Raw genomic sequence first — 19,759 nt, 5'->3', positions numbered from 1 at the left:
TCTGCCAGAAGAGATTAGGGAACAAGCCGCCTCTCTGTGGTTTAGGTTGAGGTGTTTAGGATTTGCATCTTGCATCCCCATAACCTGCATGAAAAGCACTTTCTTTAAAAAAAAATGACCGCTTTGTGCAAGTGAACTCCAGAAAATTTATTAAATATACACAAGTCAACAAACACTAAGACTATGAACTATTTGCAAATCCTCCAAAAAGACATCTCAAAAAAATAGTTTACTAAAAATTACACTGACTTAGTTTAATTTAAAACTCACTTGGCTTTGTACAGAGCAGTGGAATGGATACATGAGTGTTACCAACACCACCTGCCTTTCAATTATTCTCTACTGGGACCGAAATAGGTGACATTCAAATTCAGGAGTTTGCTCCAGAGTCCAGCAGCAATGTGTAATTTGTGGCATTTAAGTCCCACTCAGTTTCAGCATCGAGTCAAAGAGGAGTCATATGGAAGCAAACTGGTTTCATCTTTCCTTAAGTTTGGAAGAACTATGGCTGTGGAAACATGATTTGAGTGAATGCTGACCAGTATGATCACTACTCACGTTAAAAGAAAGGACCCAAGTCAACCCTTGAGCTACAGTGGGGATGTGGCATTAGATTGGTGAGCACAAGTGTCCACAACACAAAGAATCATCGTGTTCATTCAGAAAGAAACCAGTGCCGATCCACCTGAGGCCAGTCCTGGTTTGGGTTGCTGAGTCTCGCTGGTTGGATGGGCTCTCTCTCATGCTGCTAGGTCCTTTAAGCTGCTCAGTTGGGGCAGGTCTGAAGCTGTGGGAAAGATAAAAACAAAACTCTCCTTATACATCAAGATTCAGCTAAAAACTTACCCACCCTTGCTTCCCCTCAGATGAAGAAAAAAAGCTTTGCAGATTAAGAATGGAATTCGGGGTAGGCTGTGATGACAAAAATACATGTGGTATGTTTCTTAAAAAAAAAAAGGAATGCTGGTGTGTGCAGTCAGCCATAATGAACTGGCCATCATAGAGACAGTCCAATTCTGGATTAACACAGAACAGAGGTTCTGAATCCAAATGCACAAGGGAAGATGAATACAGCGCACTCCCAAAAAGGTCAGGGTTTGTAAGTAACACGATCTCTGCTGAGGAACTGGGAACATATACTTCGCACTGCATTTCTCACCCCAAATCCCACCACATCCTCTCACCTAAAGCCACTGATGTTCCATCAACTTTGTTGAAAGAATTTTTTTTTAAAAAAAAAAGTACCCCTCTGAACAGTTTCAGATAATTGTCACCTCCAGCATTCCTCGCTGTTCTGGAAACACAGGAACATAGCAGGAGGCCATTCAGCCCTTAGAGCCTGTTCTCCATTCTTCATGACCACGGCTGATCGTCCAACTCAATAGCTTAATCCCACTTTCTCCCCATAACCTTTGATCCCATTTGCCCCAAGTGCTATATCTAGCGCTTCTTGAATACATTCAATTGTTTGCCACCAACTACTTCCTGTGGGAATGAATCCCACAGGCTCACCACTCTTGGGGAGACATTTCTTCACCCAATCTGTGACATAAATCATCCACCCCAAATCTTCATCCTGTGATCCCTCCTAGTTCAGTGCACATCTGCCGTTGGGAACACTCTCCCTGCATCTACCCTGTCAGTCCTGTTAGAATTTTGTAAGCCTCTATGGAGAGCCTCGTACATCTCATGGGCTGCAGGCAGAGAGTGTCGCCGGAGCTTTGTACATTTGAACGATGGGCTTGGAATGTGCATTGAAGCACGCTGACTTCGCCTGGCCATGCTTATCTTTTGAGTGGGTAAGTGCGGAGACAGATTTTCTTGGTCTGGGCCTAGAGAAATGAAGTTAAAAAAAGGTTAATTAGTAAACCCACATCTAGGCAGGAGGGTCTTGCATAACCTCGTCTGATCCCATGTCACTGCAAACTAGGATTCACATTACCTACTCACTTTCCTGCTGTTCTGATCCCAACTGATGTTATCATTGGACAAGTCAGAACTCAGGCTGAAATCTGGCTAGATATAGAATTTTTCTTTTAAAAAATAGCTTTTCACAGAAGCGCAAGCCTGCTGCAGATGTGTTTCTTAAAAAGAAAAAAGGGAATGAGCCAAAACTAAGTTTACAAATAATCCAAGTTTAAAGGTTTCAGAACAGTAAAATGCAATCCCATTCATTCCAAAAGTCACTCCTTTATAGTACTCAGATCAGAGGGAATTCCCTTCTCTATCACATCAGGAGGATTTGATCCAATGGGCACCTCATCTCCTGATCTTAAGAGAAAAGGAGGAGAAGAGGGGACCTAATTGAGGTATACAAGATAATGAGAGGCATAGATAGAGTTGATAGCCAGAGACTATTTCCCAGGGCAGAAATGGCTAACACGAGGGGTCATAGTTTTAAGCTGGTTGGTGGAAAGTATAGAGGGGATGTCAGAGGGGGGTTCTTTACACAGAGTTGTGAGAGCATGGAATGCGTTGCCAGCAGCAGTTGTGGAAGCAAGGTCATCGGGGACATTTAAGAGACTGCTGGACACGCATATGGTCACAGAAATTTGAGGGTGCATACATGAAGATCAATGGTCGGCACAACGTTGTGGGCTGAAGGGCCTGTTCTGTTCTATGATTGATCACCCCATTGAAGGGAGAGGCTAAAAGTATTGGCAGACAAAATGGTGTCAAGGCTATAGCCCCTTTAAAAAACTTCCTTTCAATTCCATCTGGAACAGGAGCAGACTTTTCCCGATCAGGGCAAGATGAGAGAGATTTAAAGCTGAAAGACGCCTAGCATTGACTTGCTTTTAAGTAAAGAGTTGAAACTGTTATGGTTTGTAGTAGAAAGATGGCAGGACTATAAAACACTTCTTTCAAGCAGCAAAACCTGTACTCTATCCGTAAAAAAGTTGAGACGGCCAGGGTGGGGTGGGGGGGGGGAGAGCGTGCTCAGTTGAAGACCTCAAAACAGGCACAGATTTTTGTAGGTGCAGAAAAATCAAAAACGTTATGGAAATAAACAAAAAAGTAGAGATACAGCTCAGCCATTGTCCAAAATGGGCTAAGATAATAAAACGTGAGGCTGGATGAACACAGCAGGCCCAGCAGCATCTCAGGAGCACAAAAGCTGACGTTTCGGGCCTAGACCCTTCATCAGAGAGGGGGATGGGGTGAGGGTTCTGGAATAAATAGGGAGAGAGGGGGAGGCGGACCGAAGATGGAGAGTAAAGAAGATAGGTGGAGAGGAGAGTATAGGTGGGGAGGTAGGGAGGGGATAGGCCAGTCCAGGGAAGACGGACAGGTCAAGGAGGTGGGATGAGGTTAGTAGGTAGGAGATGGAGGTGCGGCTTGGGGTGGGAGGAAGGGATGGGTGAGAGGAAGAACCGGTTAGGGAGGCAGAGACAGGTTGGACTGGTTTTGGGATGCAGTGGGTGGAGGGGAAGAGCTGGGCTGGTTGTGTGGTGCAGTGGGGGGAGGGGACGAACTGGGCTAGTTTTGGGATGCGGTAGGGGAAGGGGAGATTTTGAAACTGGTGAAGTCCACATTGATACCATTAGGCTGCAGGGTTCCCAAGCGGAATATGAGTTGCTGTTCCTGCAACCTTCGGGTGGCATCATTGTGGCACTGCAGGAGGCCCATGATGGACATGTCATCTAAAGAATGGGAGGGAGGAATGAAAATAGTTTGCGACTGGGAGGTGCAGTTGTTTATTGCGAACCGAGCGGAGGTGTTCTGCAAAGCGGTCCCCAAGCCTCCGCTTGGTTTCCCCAATCTAGAGGAAGCCACAGCAGGTACAGTGGATGCAGTATACCACATTGGCAGATCTGTAGGGTCGGATCTGCCATCGGACCCCACCACCCAAGATATTTTACCATCCCCACCCCTGTCTGCTTTCCGGAGAGACCACTCTCTCCGTGACTCCCTTGTTCGCTCCACACTCCCCTCCAACCCCACCACACCCGGCACCTTCCCCTGCAACCGTAGGAAATGCTACACTTGCCCCCACACCTCGTCCCTCACCCCTATCCCAGGCCCCAAGATGACTTTCCACTTTAAGCACATCTGCCAATGTGGTATACTGCATCCACTGTACCCGGTGTGGCTTCCTCTACATTGGGGAAACCAAGCGGAGGCTTGGGGACTGCTTTGCAGAACATCTCCGCTCGGTTTGCAATAAGCAACTGCACCTCCCAGTCGCAAACCATTTTCATTCCTCCCTCCCGTTCTTTAGATGACACGTCCATCATGGGCCTCCTGCAGTGCCACAATGATGCCACCCGAAGGTTGCAGGAACAGCAACTCATATTCCGCTTGGGAACCCTGCAGCCTAATGGTATCAATGTGGACTTCACCAGTTTCAAAATCTCCCCTTCCCCCACTGCATCCCAAAACCAGCCCAGTTCGTCCCCTCCCCACACTGCACCACACAACCAGCCCAGCTCTTCCCCTCCACCCACTGCATCCCAAAACCAGTCCAACCTGTCTCTGCCTCCCTAACCTGTTCTTCCTCTCACCCATCTCTTCCTCCCACCCCAAGCTGCACCTCCATCTCCTACCTACTAACCTCATCCCACCTCCTTGACCTGTCCGTCTTCCCTGGACTGACCTATCCCCTCCCTAGCTATCTTCTTTTCTCTCCATCTTCGGTCCGCCTCCCCCTCTCTCCCTATTTATTCCAGAACCCTCACCCCATCCCCCTCTCTGATGAAGGGTCGAGGCCCGAAACGTCAGCTTTTGTGCTCCTGAGATGCTGCTTGGCCTGCTGTGTTCATCCAGCCTCACATTTTATTATCTTGGATTCTCCAGCATCTGCAGTTCCCATTATCACTGATCCAAAATGGGCTAGATGGCCAACTGCTCTTAAAATTCCTAAAAAGTCTAGTTTAATTTTAGACACCGCAATTCTTAAAAGAAGTTAGCAAGAAAAATGTTAAGAATTCTCCAAGCTGCTCTGCACAGCCCTTACTTTGAATTAAAACACCCTGTCCAAGTTCACTGGTTTTTCGTAGAAAGCAAACATACATTCAGAATCTTAGAACTCCTAAGCACACAGTTAAAACACACGTACTGAAACAGAACTGAGTGTAACTAGCGGTTTCTCAGCAATCATCATTTGGCAAACTTTAAGAAAAAGGTAGCCCTTACTGGCCACAAAGGAAGTCCGCGGTTTCCTCTTGGGTTTTGTCCTTGGATCCCGAAACGGAGTCAGCTTCAAGAACTGTTCCTTCAAGTATAGTGCTCGTTCCTCCTCAAACTGTTTCCTCTAAACCGATAAAATTTAAAAACAGAGAGGCGATTTATGGCAGAGGTTGTTGGAGTGATTTCTGGCTTTTCCATTTAAATAACAACCAAGCTCTTTACATCCCAATCCACCAGTAGGTTCTCTGCCCACCTCCTGACCCAGTCGAATTGCTGCTTCAGTGAACCTCTGCCTCTCCATCTCGAAGTTCTTTCTCTGCTCCTCAAACAATTGCCGTTCTTTGTGGAACCATTCCTCTTCCTCCAGTAAATCAGATCCTCGGGCCAGATCTTCTTTCTGAATGGCCAACTGGTCCTGGAATACAAGAGCACAGAAGGAGTTTTTGCTTAAAAAGGAAGATGCAAAACTCTGCTATTTTCATCTAAGTATAAGAAACCTCTGGGAGATCCCTTAATAAAGGGTTTCATATCTGACAAGCTAGAACAGATATTCCTCTTTATAAAGATATAGCAACAGGAGCAGAACTTGCAATGTCAATTTCACTCCAATTTCACTTCATTTTGGCCAGAGAGGGGAAAAAAAGGCTTAAGCCAGACTAGTCTTACTCTAGTGCCAGACCCAACAAGAACAGCTCAAATACTTGAGCCATACCAGCAGTGCCTGTTCCCCCTCGAGAAAACAAACACTCCTTCACATGGTACGTGAGCAGGAACATCTCAGCAACAGCCTTTTGAATCAACCTGAAAGCTTGAAGCTCAAACTCTTTCAGCTATAAAGTGATTGAAAAAAACTGTGGTTAAATAAAAAGGATGGCTTACTACCAAGTAATCCTATTGAACATTTGCTGGGTGTATAGCAAGAACTAAAAAAGGAAGATAGAGGAAAACAGCAAGAGTGAATAGCAACATATAAAATTTATGCACATTTGAAGTGGTGCTCCTTAGAGAACATTGTAGCTGAAAGTATTAAAGACCACGTTTAATTTAAAAAAAAGCTGCTTTCCCAAGGATTTCTTACCTCGAGAAGACACTGCTGTGCATAGATAATTTCCTTACTCTGTTCAAGCTCCAGCTTCAGTTTGGCTATTTCCTTATCATGGTCAGTTATGCTGACAACATGGTCATTCTTCCCAACCACTGGAGTAGTCTGCATAGCTGATGGGGAAAAACAGATTTATTGGCCTCGTTTAATACACTCAAATGAGTCAACACCACACAAACAGGTCACTAAAGTAAAGCAAGGGACTGTGGATGCTGAAGATCAAAAACAGAAACAAAAATACTGGAGAAACTCAAGTTTGGCAGCATCTGTAGAGAGGAAGCGGAGTTAACATTGGAGTCCAGTGACTAATTCTGAAGAAGGGTCACTGGGCTCAAAACGTGAACGCAGTTTATCATTCCACACGTGCTGCCAGACCTACTGGAGTTTCTCCAGTAACGTCTTTTTCTTGTTACTGGGGGCACACAACAGAAAGGGTTCAAAAGCAGCAGGCCTCCCATCAAGATAGGTGGGAGAAATTTCTCCCCAGGGTCAGTAAATCTTTGGATATCTCCCCCACTTACTCTTTCCAGACCCCTCAAAAGGAGGCAACAGTCATAACCTCACCAATCTGGTGCAGTGCCCAGAACTGGCCACAATTACTCTCCTCACCGTCCCACCCACCCAGTGCAGCTGCCACAGAGACACAAGGTGCCATTTACTTTACCCACAACTCCGAGTTTTGCCATGTGATCCTTTAAGGTTTTCCACTGCTTTTGAACACAGTCCGTAAGGTGCCCTCTTGTTGCTTCCTGGGACTCATTGACACTAGTTTCTTCCTCCTATTTTCAAAAGAAGTCAACACAAACTAAGTACCTTTTAAAAGAAAATCAAGAAAAAGCAAGGCATAAATAACAGTAATTTAGACTTGGGCTGCAACTTCTTTTGAACGAAATGTTTAGAAAAGTCAGATCTGACCTAAAATGCTAAACACAGTCATGGAGTCAGAACTGTGCAACATGGAAACAGACTCTTCAGACCAACTCATCCATATTGAGCAGATATCCTAAATTCGTGCAGTCCCATTTTTCAGCGTTTGGCCCATAGCCCCCAAACCCTACTTATTCATGTACCCACCCAGATGCCTTTTAAATGTTGTAATTGTACCGGCCTCCACCACTTCCTCTGGCAGCTCATTCCATACATGCACCATTCCCTGCATGAAAAAGTTGCCCCTTACATCCCTTTTAAGTCTTTCCCCTCTCACCTTAAACCCATGTCTCTTTCTCACTAGAGATGCCACCAGAACTGCTGAGTTTCTCCAACAATTTTATTTGTTTGTAATTTTCAGATCTCTGGCACCCGCACATTTAGTTTTGTCTCACTTAGTTTGATTTGTGTGAACACTGCTGACAGCAGTAGAGTGCAGAATCAACAGTCCAAGAACATCAAACTGTTGAAGGTCACTTGCAATGTTGCTGATAATTGCATGATAAAAGAACTAAAAGAATTGTTTAACAAATACAATAGCATTAACAATGTGAATACAAAAGAACATGAATTCATTCAGTCTAGCAATACTCATGAGAAAGCAAGTTTCTTGTTTGATGATCTTTCAAAACAGCTCTAAGGATAAAAAGGTGAAAAAAAGTCACAAACATGAGACGTTAAAATGATTCACCTTTCAGATGCTGCCTGACATGCCAACTATTTCTGGCATTTTCTGTTTCTAAAATCTCTACGATCAGCGGCATTTTGCTTTTAAATCCATTTTCAGGCCTTCAGATGAGCTTCACAGGTGTGACCTAGTTTTGAAGCCTCATCACTTTGATTATACAGCAGCTAGTGTCCTCACTGCAAGGTCCTATCAATGAGGTGCCACATTCTGCTTGTGTCACTAGTTAAAAGGATTGGTCACAAAACAAGCTCCCCAGTTTAAGACATCTTGTCCTATAATCCATTACATTCACCTCAGTCAGGATAGCAGTTTAATATCAAGATATTAAGACTTACAGAAACAGTACAATAGTTCCTCAGTGCTGCACAGAAGTGTCAGTCCTTTTTTCTTATTTTAAAATAACAGTATCACAGGAGGGTCTTCGAATTTGGATTTAATGCCAACAATTAGAAGAAGACTTTCCTCTTCAGCAGAGGGCAAAAAGATCAAAAGGCAGTGAGATGCAGGAATATGATCTCCATTTCAAACTCTCAATTATAAACAAACAGTCAAATCAAATGCCATTGTTAGGTTATGGATCAAGTATTTCACCATGTACATGAACTAGGAAGATTCCATCACCTCAATCTGAAATGCCTCCAATCCAGCTCAGCAAAGCAGGACCCAATTAAAACCAATTAATGAAAAATCAGGAGAACCACTTACTTTCAACAGAAAGCCACATACTCACCACAAGCGATGGAGAAGAATTGGCTTGACAGAGTTTGTCCAGACTAAGAAACCCACTAATCTCTCTCTTCATTTGGTTCAGAACTCTCATCAGCTCTGCATTGTCAAACACCAACTCCTGGATCTGAGCATCATAGTTTGTTGCAAGCACTTTGTACATTTCCTCTTCTCTCCTGCAGCAGAGAGCAAACATGGAGTTGAAAACCATGCATTCAGATGATATCCAGAAAACCAACTCCTTTTCATCTATTACCAAGATCCATGATGTGGAAGTGCCAGTGTTGGACTGGGGTGGATAAGGTCAGAAATCACACACAATAGTCCAATAGGTTTATTTGAAAACACAAGCTTTGGGAGCACAGCCCCTTCACTTGATGAAATCTCACTAATTTTCAAATAGCTCATGACTAAAGATTGATCAATGACAAGCTGATTCTGGCCGCTCGGAATTACGAACATTCAGCTCCATTAAAAGCTAATAGCATCAAGTCCTCGGGGATAGTCCCCACCAAAAACACCAACCTTCCTGCTCCTCTAATGCTGCCTGAATTGCTGTGTTCCTCCAGCTCCACACTGTTGTCCCAGCATCTCAGTTGTTCCCTCTGCAATCATTAACTTGTATAAAGTGATTAAACTGTGACGTTGTTGACTTACTTGCCGAGCTGGCTTGTTTTCGTTCAGGCACTTCGTCACCGTGCTGGTAACATCAGGGAGGCCTCTGACAAAGCGATGCTATTCTATTCCGCATGGAATTTATACTGTCTAGTCCATTACGGTGAGTAACGGTGATCTGTACGGGTTTATAGATTGTGCCCAATTCTGCCTTTGTTGATTGCATTACGGGGTCAAGATCCGTGCCTCTAGGAATCCCAGAGTGTGGCTATGTTTGGCCTGGGCTACTATGGTTACCTTGTCCCAGTTAAACCAATGGTCTTCATTGTCTGAGTGGACGGATATTAAGGAGAGTTTGTAGTACCATTTTGCAGCTAGCTGATGTTCATGTATTCTAATGGCTAGTTTCCTTCCTGTCTAATGTAGTGTTTATGGCAGTCATTGCACGGTATTTTGTAAACCACATTCATTCTGCATGTTGTGGGAATGGGGTCTTTTAATCCTTGGTGAATTTTTGTCATAGAGTGGTTGTGGGCTAGTGGCTCGTGGCTCATTCCTAGTGCCTCAGTTCCAATATGTTCTTAAGGCAGGGCAGTGTAGCAGGGCACACTGTGTCCTCTTGGTGCTGTCTATTAAGTAGGCATCTGCAGAAGTTGTGGTTTCATTCTCACGTACCCAATCTTGGTTATCTGTCCTGAATTCATTAGTCTCGTCAGCGTCTGGGTGATCCTATTATCTAGCTGCAGTATTGGTCTATTGCCACCTGTTGGTAAGTGTTTGTATCTGCAAGCAGTACCTGAGCTTTTCCAGCTTTGTCCTGGCCTCTTTGATATCTCCCTCTTCAACTGGGGCCGTAGAGGTCAATTGTACATGGACACAGAACATGACACAGTTGCCAATTAGTATTTTATGCCGATATTCGCAATGGAAGATGCTGCATGTGGAGGACTGTGTGCTAATTTCTTTCAATATTTCAAAGAGAGGTGGTGTTATTGAGTTGGGTGGCCTTAGAAGTAGATAAATTGACAGGCCCAGTTGAGATTTGTTTCAGGTTTGCTGAGGGAGGAAAGGTTTAGGGTTCCTGAATCAGGTTTCAGGGCAGTATTTTAATCATCTGCCAACAGGTAAGGTGCCAGCAGATTGGAGGGCAGTTAAACGTTGTCCAATTATTAAAAAAGGGAGAAAGGGATATACCAGGAAGTGACAGGCCAGTCAATTTCAGTTGTGGGAAAGTTATTAGAAATAATTTTAAAGGGACAGAATATATCTGAAATTGAAGAGAGACACAAATTAATCAGGGATTTGTTGAACGAATTATGTAAACATGTTTGACAATTTTGAGCTCGTTGAAAGGGCAATAAACACTGGCCCAGCCATATGTATAGCCCATGAATTAACAAAAAACAAAATTTCCTTCTCCAGGAGGTGAATAAATTAGAAAGAAACCTGCAAGTGGTAGTATTCTCAAGCACCTGCTGCTATGTACTTCTGGATAGTAGTGGTAATGGGTTTGGAAGGTACTGATTAAGCAGCCTTGGTGCCTCAGTGTTGAGGAGGGAGTGAATGCTTATGGATGCAACATCAATCAACCAGGCTGCTTTTTCTTTCTAGACGGCATTGGTTGTGGGTTTGGGTAGTGAAGTCCAAGGAGCCGAAGTGAACTTTTAGAATACATCTTGTAGATGGCATAGTCTGCTACGACTGAGCGTCAGTGTTGGGAAAGGATGCAATGTGAAATAATCAAGTGGCTGTGTCCTGGAGTGCGCCAGGTTTCTTGAATGAATGCAGCTTGAACAACATTCATGCAAATGGGGAGTATTTTCTCATATGATTGGTGATAATGGGAACGGCAGATGCTGGAGAATCCAAGATAATGAAATGTGAGGCTGGATGAACACAGCAGGCCCAGCAGCATCTCAGGAGCACAAAAGCTGACGTTTCGGGCCTAGACCCTTCATCAGAGACGGGGGGTGGGGTGAGGGACTGACCTATCCCCTCCCTACCTATACTCTCCTCTCCACCTATCTTCTTTTCTCTCCATCTTCAGTCCACCTCCCCCTCTCTCCCTATTTATTCCAGTTCCCTCTCCCCATCCCCCTCTCTGATGAAGGGTCTAGGCCCGAAACGTCAGCTTTTGTGCTCCTGAGATGCTGCTGGGCCTGCTGTGTTCATCCAGCCTCACATTTCAGTATTTTATCATATACCTGATTTGCGGTCAGGAGTCATGGAGTCCTACAGCGTGGAGACAGGCCCTTTGGCCCAAGCAAGAATTCATTTAAAATCTGAGTTGAGGCAACATAGCCAGCAAGATGTTAAGTTACTCACTGACCTGTTGACAGTATGCAGAGCTGGGCTGAGAAATGGCAGATGGCGTTCAGCCTGGATAAATGCAAAGTCATGCATTTTGGAAGGTCAAACTTAAATGCTGAATATAGGATTAAAGGCAGGATTCTCGGCAGTGTGGACAAACAGCAGGATCTTGGTGTTCAAGTGCATAGCTCCCTCAAAGTTGCCACCCAAGTGGATAAAGGTTGTTAAAGCATATAGTGTTTTGGCTTTCATTAACACGGGGATAGAGTTTGAGAGAGGCGAGGTTATGATGCAGCTCTACAAAACCCTGGTGAGACCACACTTGGAATATTGTGTCCAGTTCTGGTCCCCCTATTATAGGAAAGATGTGGAGGGTTTGGAGAGGGTGCAAAGGAGGTTTACCAGGATGCTGCCTGGACTAGAGGGCAGGGCTTGTCTTACAAGGAGAGGTTGACTGAGTTCAGACTTTTCTCTGGAGAGAAGGAGGAAGAGAGGTGACCGGATCGAGGTGTACAAAGGTAATGAGAGGCATGGATAAAGTCGATAGCCAGAGAGTTTTCCCCAGGGCAGGATTGACTGCCACGAGGGGTCATAGTTTTAAGGTGTTAGGAGGAAGGTATAGAGGAGACGTCAGAGGGAGGTTCTTCACCCAGAGCGTTGTAAGCACATGGAATAGTTTGCCGGGGTAGTCGTGGAAGCAGAGTCATTAGTGACGTTTAAGCGACTGCTGGACATGCACGTGGACAGCAGTGAATTGAGGGGAATGTAGGTTAGGTTATTTCATTTTTGGATTAGGATTAATCCACAGCACAACATCATGGGCTGAAGGGCCTGTACTGTGCTGTACTTTTCTATGTTCTATGTTCTATGTAACCAAAAGCCCAAACCAAAACCCCAAACCGTCCAACTTATCCATACTGACCAAGTTTCTAAAACTAACCTATCCCACTTGCTTGCATTCAGCCCACATCCTCTGTTGTAACTGTATTTGCATCTACCACTTCCTCTGGTTGTTCACCCCACATACAAACTGTCCTCTGAAATAGTTTCCCCTCGAGTCCCTTTTAAATCTTCCTCCTCTCACCTTAAAAATAATATGCCCTGTAGTTCTGAACTCCTACTTTAGGGAAAAAAACCACATTGGCCATTCATCCCATCTATACTGGTCAGGATTTTATAAATCTCTACAAAGGTCACCTCTCAATCTGCTACATTCCAGTGAAGAGTCCCATCCTTTCCAGCTTTTACTTACAACTCAAATGCTCCATTCCTTGCAACATCCCAGTACATCTTTTCTGAAACCCCTCCAATTTAATATCATCATTCCTAGAGCAGGGGGTCCAGAACAGGCCTCACCAATGTCCTGTACTGGCAAGCATGCAAGACACCTTCAACTATCCTGTCTACCTGCGATACAGCTTTCAAAGGAACCATATACCTGAACCCATAGGTTTATTTGGCAATACTGCTCATGGCCCTAACATTACCTGTGCAAAAGTCCTGCCCCTGTTCATCTTACCAAAATGCAACATCTCGTGTTTATCCAAGTTAAACTTCATCTGTCACACCTCAGCTGAGTGATCAAGATCGATCTTCACTTGGACAACACAAAATTACTTTTGCACAGTTCCATTACCAAATCTAACTGGCAAGACACACTGCAGACTCACAATGGGAAGCCGTTCACCGTGCCTCACCCCTAGGCATAGGAGTCAGTTATTGGAGAGGTTTAGTCAGGAAGACAGGGTCTAATCCAGGTTTTTGGTTTGACCGTGCAGAGACATAATCCCACCTTGATTCAGTCTTCCCTGTTCTCCACAAGGGACGTTTTCCATCAGCTCGTCCAATGTGATTCAGGATATCTATAGCTTCACAACATTGGAGAACAAGGGGTATAATTAGTGGCATTTAGAATTGCGGTGCTGCCAACTGGCAGGCTGTTTCAAACAAAGTGGGATGTACAGTCTAAACTCCAAGGCCCCATAAAACCAAAATATTACAACCCAGCTCCCTGAAGATACAAGTGTTCAGCTTCTAATTGAAAACAAACCCAAAGTGTGGAAGTGGCAGTAGAATTTGCCAAGTCTCTCCCACTCCAGTCTAACTGCCCTAGGCTTTTAAAAACATTTTTTGTTAGGGCATCATACAGGACAATAGGATGTACAAATAACATTTGTGCCACAGAAATACCAGGCAATAACCATTTCCAATACAGGAAAACTAATCACTGCCCCTTGACATTCCAATGGTGTTACCATCACTGAATCCCCACTATCAACATCCTTGGGGCGACCAAACACTGAACTCAAACACAGAAGCTACAAGTGCAGGCAATGACTAAGTCACCTCCTGACTCCCCAAAGCCAGTGTGCCACCTACAAGTCAGGAGTGTGATGGAATATTCTGAACTGGCCTCATCTGGTACAGCTCCAACACCACCAGAAGCTTGACACCATCCAGGACAAGGCAGCTGCTGGACTGGCACCGCAATCGGTAAAACAGCCACTCCCTCCACCAGCAACACGCAGTATACACTGCTGCTACTATTAACAAGATGCACTGCAGGAATCCACCAAAGACCCTCAGACAGCACATTCCAAACGTACAACCATTTCCATCGAGTCGGTCAAGGGCAGCAGATAGATGGGAACACCGCCCTCTGCACTCTTACAACCAGGCTTGGAAATACATCACCATTCTTAGACAGTCACTGTTGGAATCCTTGATTCCCTCCCTAAGGGCATTATGCGTTGACCCACAGCAGACAGACTAACAGTTCAAAAAAGGCAGCTCACTACCACCCTCAAGGGCAACTAGGCATCAGCAATAACATCACTAGCTGGGCCAACTCAATGTCCTACAAATGATTTAAATAAAATAGACTATAAAACTGTATTTCATAGGATTCCCTGTCTGTCATGCTGCTATTCATGTTGTCTCACCAGGCGAAAAACAATAATTCCACTACCTAGAGCAGTTAGGTTAGGTTCGTGCATCATAGCATCCCTGCCGTGCAGGAAACAGGCCATTCAGCCCGACAAGTCCACATTGACCTTCTGAAGGGCATCCCACCCAGATCCATTCCTCTACCTTTTCCCATCCACCTAACCCACACATCTTTGGACTGTGCAAGGAAATGCCAGACAGATGCCAGGGGGGTGAAATCAAGCCTGGCACTGCGAGGCAGCAGTGCTAGCCACTGAGCCAGTGCCATTTTGTAGCTCCCCTACAATAAAGCAGAAACAACACAATTGCCAATACTTAAAGATTCAAGTCTGATTTTTTTTGTTTAAGGTTTTAAAAAAAGACAGACAGTCAACTGAAGCTACAAACTGAAATCAGAGCCTATCTAAAAAAAAACAGAACAGGGTAACTAATTATTTTAACAAAAAGGATAAAGCAGAATCAACCTGACTCACTTCCTTGCCACACAATTGGAATAGAGTTCCCCAGATTGATTTTAACTCATTCCCAGCATGCACCCTATTGGGCAATTCATTCAAGTACACGAATAAAGTAATGGACAGGTTTCAGAACTGCCACTACAACTGACACCCAAAAATAGTACACACAGCACGTTGCCTTCCACAACCAGGAACTTTGGTTGTGCAACTGGTGGGAAACATTTACCCTCTAAGAGCACTTGGGCAACAAAATTACTTTTGCACAGTTCCATTACTGAATCTGACTAGCAAGACACATTGCGGACTCTCAAATGGGAAGCTGTTCACAGTGCCTCGAATTAGTGTTTTGCACTTCACTAACCACACCCACCCCAAAAATCATAGAACAAAAAAGTTACCAATTCTCTTATCCTTTTTGTCTGTCAGATGGTGATTCATCTTCTCCTTCAGTTTGTTCAGTTCCTGCTCCTTCCTCTTCAAGTCATGAAGGTACTGTGCTGCCCGACTTGTAATAACACTCTGTAACTTCGCTATCTGAAAGAGAGATGGCAGTGTGACTAACCCACAATTTACTAGGTCAATGTCTAGAGGTGCAAAAGACCCCCAAATTCCAGAATTCCCTTCCTTAAAAAAGAAAGGAGCTCCTTGGTCAACAGTCTGAATTTTTTTTGGGCAGGGGAGGGCCAGGGTGGGAAGAAAGGTGGTATTAAATTTTATTCAATGATGTGGTGAGGAGCACCTTGGGATGATTTACTGCATCAATACAGTTTACTGTTGTTTCCTCAAAAAAAAGTTTCCAGGTTGCAGATCAACTTGTTGCACGTCAGCCAGGTTTCTGGAGATTGAACGTGGCTGGGGCTAGCCAGGAGCAGAGAGGCCCTGTACTTACCCAATAAAAATCACCAAACAACACAGTCAAGAACAGACACTCACCCAATGCATCTTTGGTCTCAGGCACAGACAGCAACTATGCAGCTTTTTCATCAGAGCTGAGCCCAGCTAACAACACAGATCTTGCAATTATGACTGTATTCACTAAGCAATTGCTAATAACAAAGGTTTGGGGGGGGGGGGGGGTGGGGGGGAGAAAGAGAGAAGAGAGAACATTCCTGATGACGAAGTCATGCCATTCATCCTACCACTGTGGCTAAACACCAGTCACCTCTCCTAACCTCACTTACTGGGTCTAGTCCTTTAGAAGTGAATTACTCTGCCCAACAAGACAAAACACCAAATGCCACCTTTACTCATCTCTGGTCACACAGAGCAGGAATTAGGAATTAGAGGCTGGTTAGATCACAGGTCTGAAGTTACACTGACAGTCAGTCAATCTCACCTCCTCCTTCTGGCTCTTCAGCTGGTTATTCAAACTCCTGATGCTCTTCTGTCTTTGCTGCTCCTTTGTTGCCAAAGTAGCAATTTCCTGCTCCAATGCTGCCACCTGCTCCTGTTGGAAAGTACAAGCAACCAAACCATCAGTAAGGAGTTTGAAGGACAGAATTTCAGAGAGTTACTTCACCCACTATCCCTTCAAACAAGCCGTTTTCCCCCAATTACAAAGCCAGTGCTGGTAGAAATGAAAACAAAACAACTCCTTCGTTCAGTGTCTTCTCAGAAGTTTGGCAGTTAGCCATCTCCCATCTGTCCTTAGATCAACAGCATCCAATTATAATCAAAATCAGCCATTTCCTCACCTAGTCCCCTCCAAGCAACAACTAACCATCTATCATCCACTTTAAGTGATATTACTAAAGTGTTGTTGTCTCTTTCTTTGTTATGCATCAAATTTCCTCATTTCTCCAGTTATGTCCATCAAGTGTTGACTTACTAATCCTCCTGCTGGTATAAGGCATGGAGAACAAGGACCTCTCAAAAGAACGCAAAGCTGCTGATCAACAGCCAGAAATTCACTTCACTGCTATTTCCTTTAATAAAAATTCAACAGGCTGGATGGGCTGAATCCTCATTCTAGGAGAATATTTGCATTACTTGGGTGAAAACAATGGATGCCTATGCCAGAATCGAGAAGGACAATTTACCAAGATTCCCCTTCATACCAGTTAAACCAAACTGTCGTGAGAATCTGCAGAAGAATTCACCACCCCAGAGTTATAAATAAGTGGGAAATTTGACAGATTTTAAGTTAGTAATGGGTTTAGAGGGCTATGGAGAGTGAGCAGAAGTTGAGGCCAAGATAAGATCAGCCACGATTGTATTAAGTGGCAGAGAGGCTCAAGAGGCTGAAATTCCTCATCCTGCTCTTAGTCTTTTTTTGTGCTCACATCTCTCCTTTAGATAGAGGAGCACAGCAGAGGCACTTGGCTGATGAACGGCAGATCCCTTGCAGTTGCTTTGAGGACAGGGCATAAATGCTCACATTTTAGTTTACAGTTAACCATTAGCCACTCCATTTATTACGCAACAATAAAACTGCTCAGACATTTAATTTAATTTTATTACCAGTTCCTTCCAGTGCAACTCACCTGCAGTTTAAACTGGCTGTTTTTCAGACAATCCTGCTCACTGAAAGACTTTAAACGTTCCATTTCTAGCCCATCTACTTTTGTTGCATTTTTCCGGTAGAGATGCAGCAGGCCATACACACCATTTATTAGAGAGACAAGGCTAAAGCTTGAAGATGGATTCTCCTCAAAACTATCGTCGAACAAAGCAGGAAGACCCAGTTTATTCAGTTCCTGAAATATTTAGGAGATAGTCAACACTTGGTCAAAACCAACTCCTTAAACCCAAAGAGATTGGGGAATGGCTAAAACAATATGCAGATCCAGATATACTGAAAAGATACTGTGAACAAATAATCAACACAAGCATTAACCAGGTAACTTTACAAGTATTAAAAGGGAAGTGCTGTGGGAGCTGCCTTGACTCCAAATATGAAAGTGGACCGTTAGAATACAAGATACCCAGAATACAGAAAACAAAAGCATGACATTTCAGGTTACAAATAAATAAAACAAGGACATTTAGAAACAGAAAATTAAACAAAAAGGGACGGAAGAGGCCATTTGGCTCATCATGCCTACAGTAACAGGCATTTAAACAGGCTGGTCAATCCACTGATCAAAGTAGCACACATTTAATATCAAGGCAGAAAATACTGATCTATCATGGAGGTGGCTTCCCCAGTAGCCTTTTCAGCAGAACACACAGGAGGCAGAAACAACACTCATGCCTTTTGGAGCACGAATATAAAACGTCACATCGGATAATCGCCAAGATCCACGTGTCTGAATGGGAATTGGGAAGATGGTCTCTGAAACGGTGATGGTGCACAGCCAATTGTAAGCCAGAGTCTTGGGCTCTCGTCCTTTAGCAGGGGTAATTACAGTCTGAGATAACAATGTGTAGAGCCGGATGAACACAGCAGGCCAAGCAGCAGAGGAGATGGAAAGCTGATGTTTCGGGCCTAGACCTTTCTGTGTAATTACAGTCTGATGAGGAAGACAATGAAATAGCCATTTCGGGGTTGGCGGGGGGGGGGGGGGGGGGGGGGGGGGGGGGGGGAGAAAGAGAGAAGGAGAGAAACGGAGGACAATGGGTCATAATGTGGTCATTTTGTGACTGTTATCAAACAGCTTCCAGTCACATGAAAGCACTCCGATTAGAGCCCACTTACCAATGGATACCAACTGGATCTCCAAAAGGAATACACATTATTTACGCTGAGTGACAACCAACCAATCCGGAGGCAAGATTAGCAGCAAAAGGGAATAAAGATCAAGTCCTGGGATGCATTTTATTGCGGGTAAAATTTTTAATATCCTTGTTTTTGTTTAAGTCTGTGGTAGCCAGGATCACAGCAGTGACTTCTTGGTATAGTTATAATAGTAGGTGGTAGTATTTCACAATTCTAAAGACCACAGCATCTGTATTTCCACAAAAATCAGTCATACTTTAGCCTACCTTGCTTAGGTACGAGATGCATTCCTCAACATTATCCCCCCAGCAGAATGCATTTTGATTGAACAGGTTTGGAAGTGGCAGCACTGGAGAACAGTGCAGAGTTATGGTGCTGGCAGGGGAGAACGGTGAAGCAGATAGAGAAGCAGGTCTCAGGATGAAACTCTTTGCATCTGTGGACAGATTTGTTGTTGAAAGAGGTTAGGAGGGCCAATAGCTCCACTTAGTCAAAACAGCCCCAATTAAAGTCTTGACTGACTTTACAGTCAGACTGAGACAAAATAAAAGGAGGCAGGTCTGCAGATTTGGTGACACAAGAGTTAACCAAGAGAGGGAAGTATTCTAAACCGAGGAGTGCAATATGCATTGTCTCATTGAGGCCCCGGTTGTTTATTTTTGGGCAAGTTTTGCCAACTGATGCTCAAATCCTGACTGATCTTTTTCCAGTCTGTCACCTCTACCAACCAGGGATACTAGTATCTTCACAGCATGAACACTGCTCTAAAGAGTAGAAGTAGAAACTCACTCGCAACAGAACAATCAGTGACTAATTGTGGGAGGTTGCAGTACATTAGTTAGCTGCAGTGTTCCCCACATTATAACAAAAAGAAACACTGATCTAGAAGTCTTCCATTAGCTGTGAAACACTTTGGAAAACCCTGAGGAGATTATGAAAGTAGTTCTACAAATGTAAGTCTTTTTAAACACCATGGATTGGACAAAAACTCACCTGGGGAATTTCCTACTTCAACTATAGACGAGACCTTCCAGTCACCCATCTTTCCAATTGGTACGAATCTTCCCTGAGAAAGAGTAATACTTATTGAATGATTATTGTGGCAACATTGGGATAGGATAGCTAGAAGGTCATTATAAAAGGTAGAGGCATGCAAAAGTTACCTAGGACGTTTATATTAATAAAAATAACACGCTTCT

At 44.1% G+C, this 19,759-nt stretch overlaps 1 protein-coding gene across 1 annotated transcript; it reads right to left on the bottom strand.

The window, feature by feature from the left end:
- Positions 1–271: 271 nt before the first annotated feature.
- Positions 272–19,622, bottom strand: LOC125447598 (afadin- and alpha-actinin-binding protein-like). Its single transcript, XM_059639980.1, has 14 exons — positions 19,554–19,622; positions 18,827–18,996; positions 17,386–17,598; positions 16,239–16,349; positions 15,301–15,436; positions 13,291–13,366; positions 8,578–8,749; positions 6,897–7,011; positions 6,209–6,345; positions 5,384–5,545; positions 5,137–5,254; positions 1,665–1,832; positions 1,111–1,126; positions 272–787 (listed from the first exon to the last, which is right to left on the bottom strand). The coding sequence occupies exons 1-14, from the start codon at positions 19,600–19,602 to the stop codon at positions 610–612; spliced, it is 1,821 nt and encodes a 606-aa protein (XP_059495963.1). The 5' UTR covers positions 19,603–19,622; the 3' UTR covers positions 272–609.
- Positions 19,623–19,759: the final 137 nt, after the last annotated feature.

The sequence above is a fragment of the Stegostoma tigrinum genome, chromosome 35 (genome assembly GCF_030684315.1).
Source record: "Stegostoma tigrinum isolate sSteTig4 chromosome 35, sSteTig4.hap1, whole genome shotgun sequence".
Classification (NCBI taxonomy): domain Eukaryota; kingdom Metazoa; phylum Chordata; class Chondrichthyes; order Orectolobiformes; family Stegostomatidae; genus Stegostoma; species Stegostoma tigrinum.
This window is presented reverse-complemented; position numbering and strand designations above follow the sequence as displayed.

Bases quoted from the DNA above. Each gene is read 5' to 3' on its own strand.
- LOC125447598 (XM_059639980.1), bottom strand. From the start codon at position 19,602: ATGGGTGACTGGAAGGTCTCGTCTATAGTTGAAGTAGGAAATTCCCCA. The intron at 13,367-15,300 runs GTAACTTTTTTG...AATGTTGTGAAG, and splicing joins CAAAAAGGATAAGAGAATTG to CTATAGATATCCTGAATCAC. The intron at 1,833-5,136 runs GTAAGGGCTACC...TCATTTCTCTAG, and splicing joins GCGGACTTCCTTTGTGGCCA to GCCCAGACCAAGAAAATCTG.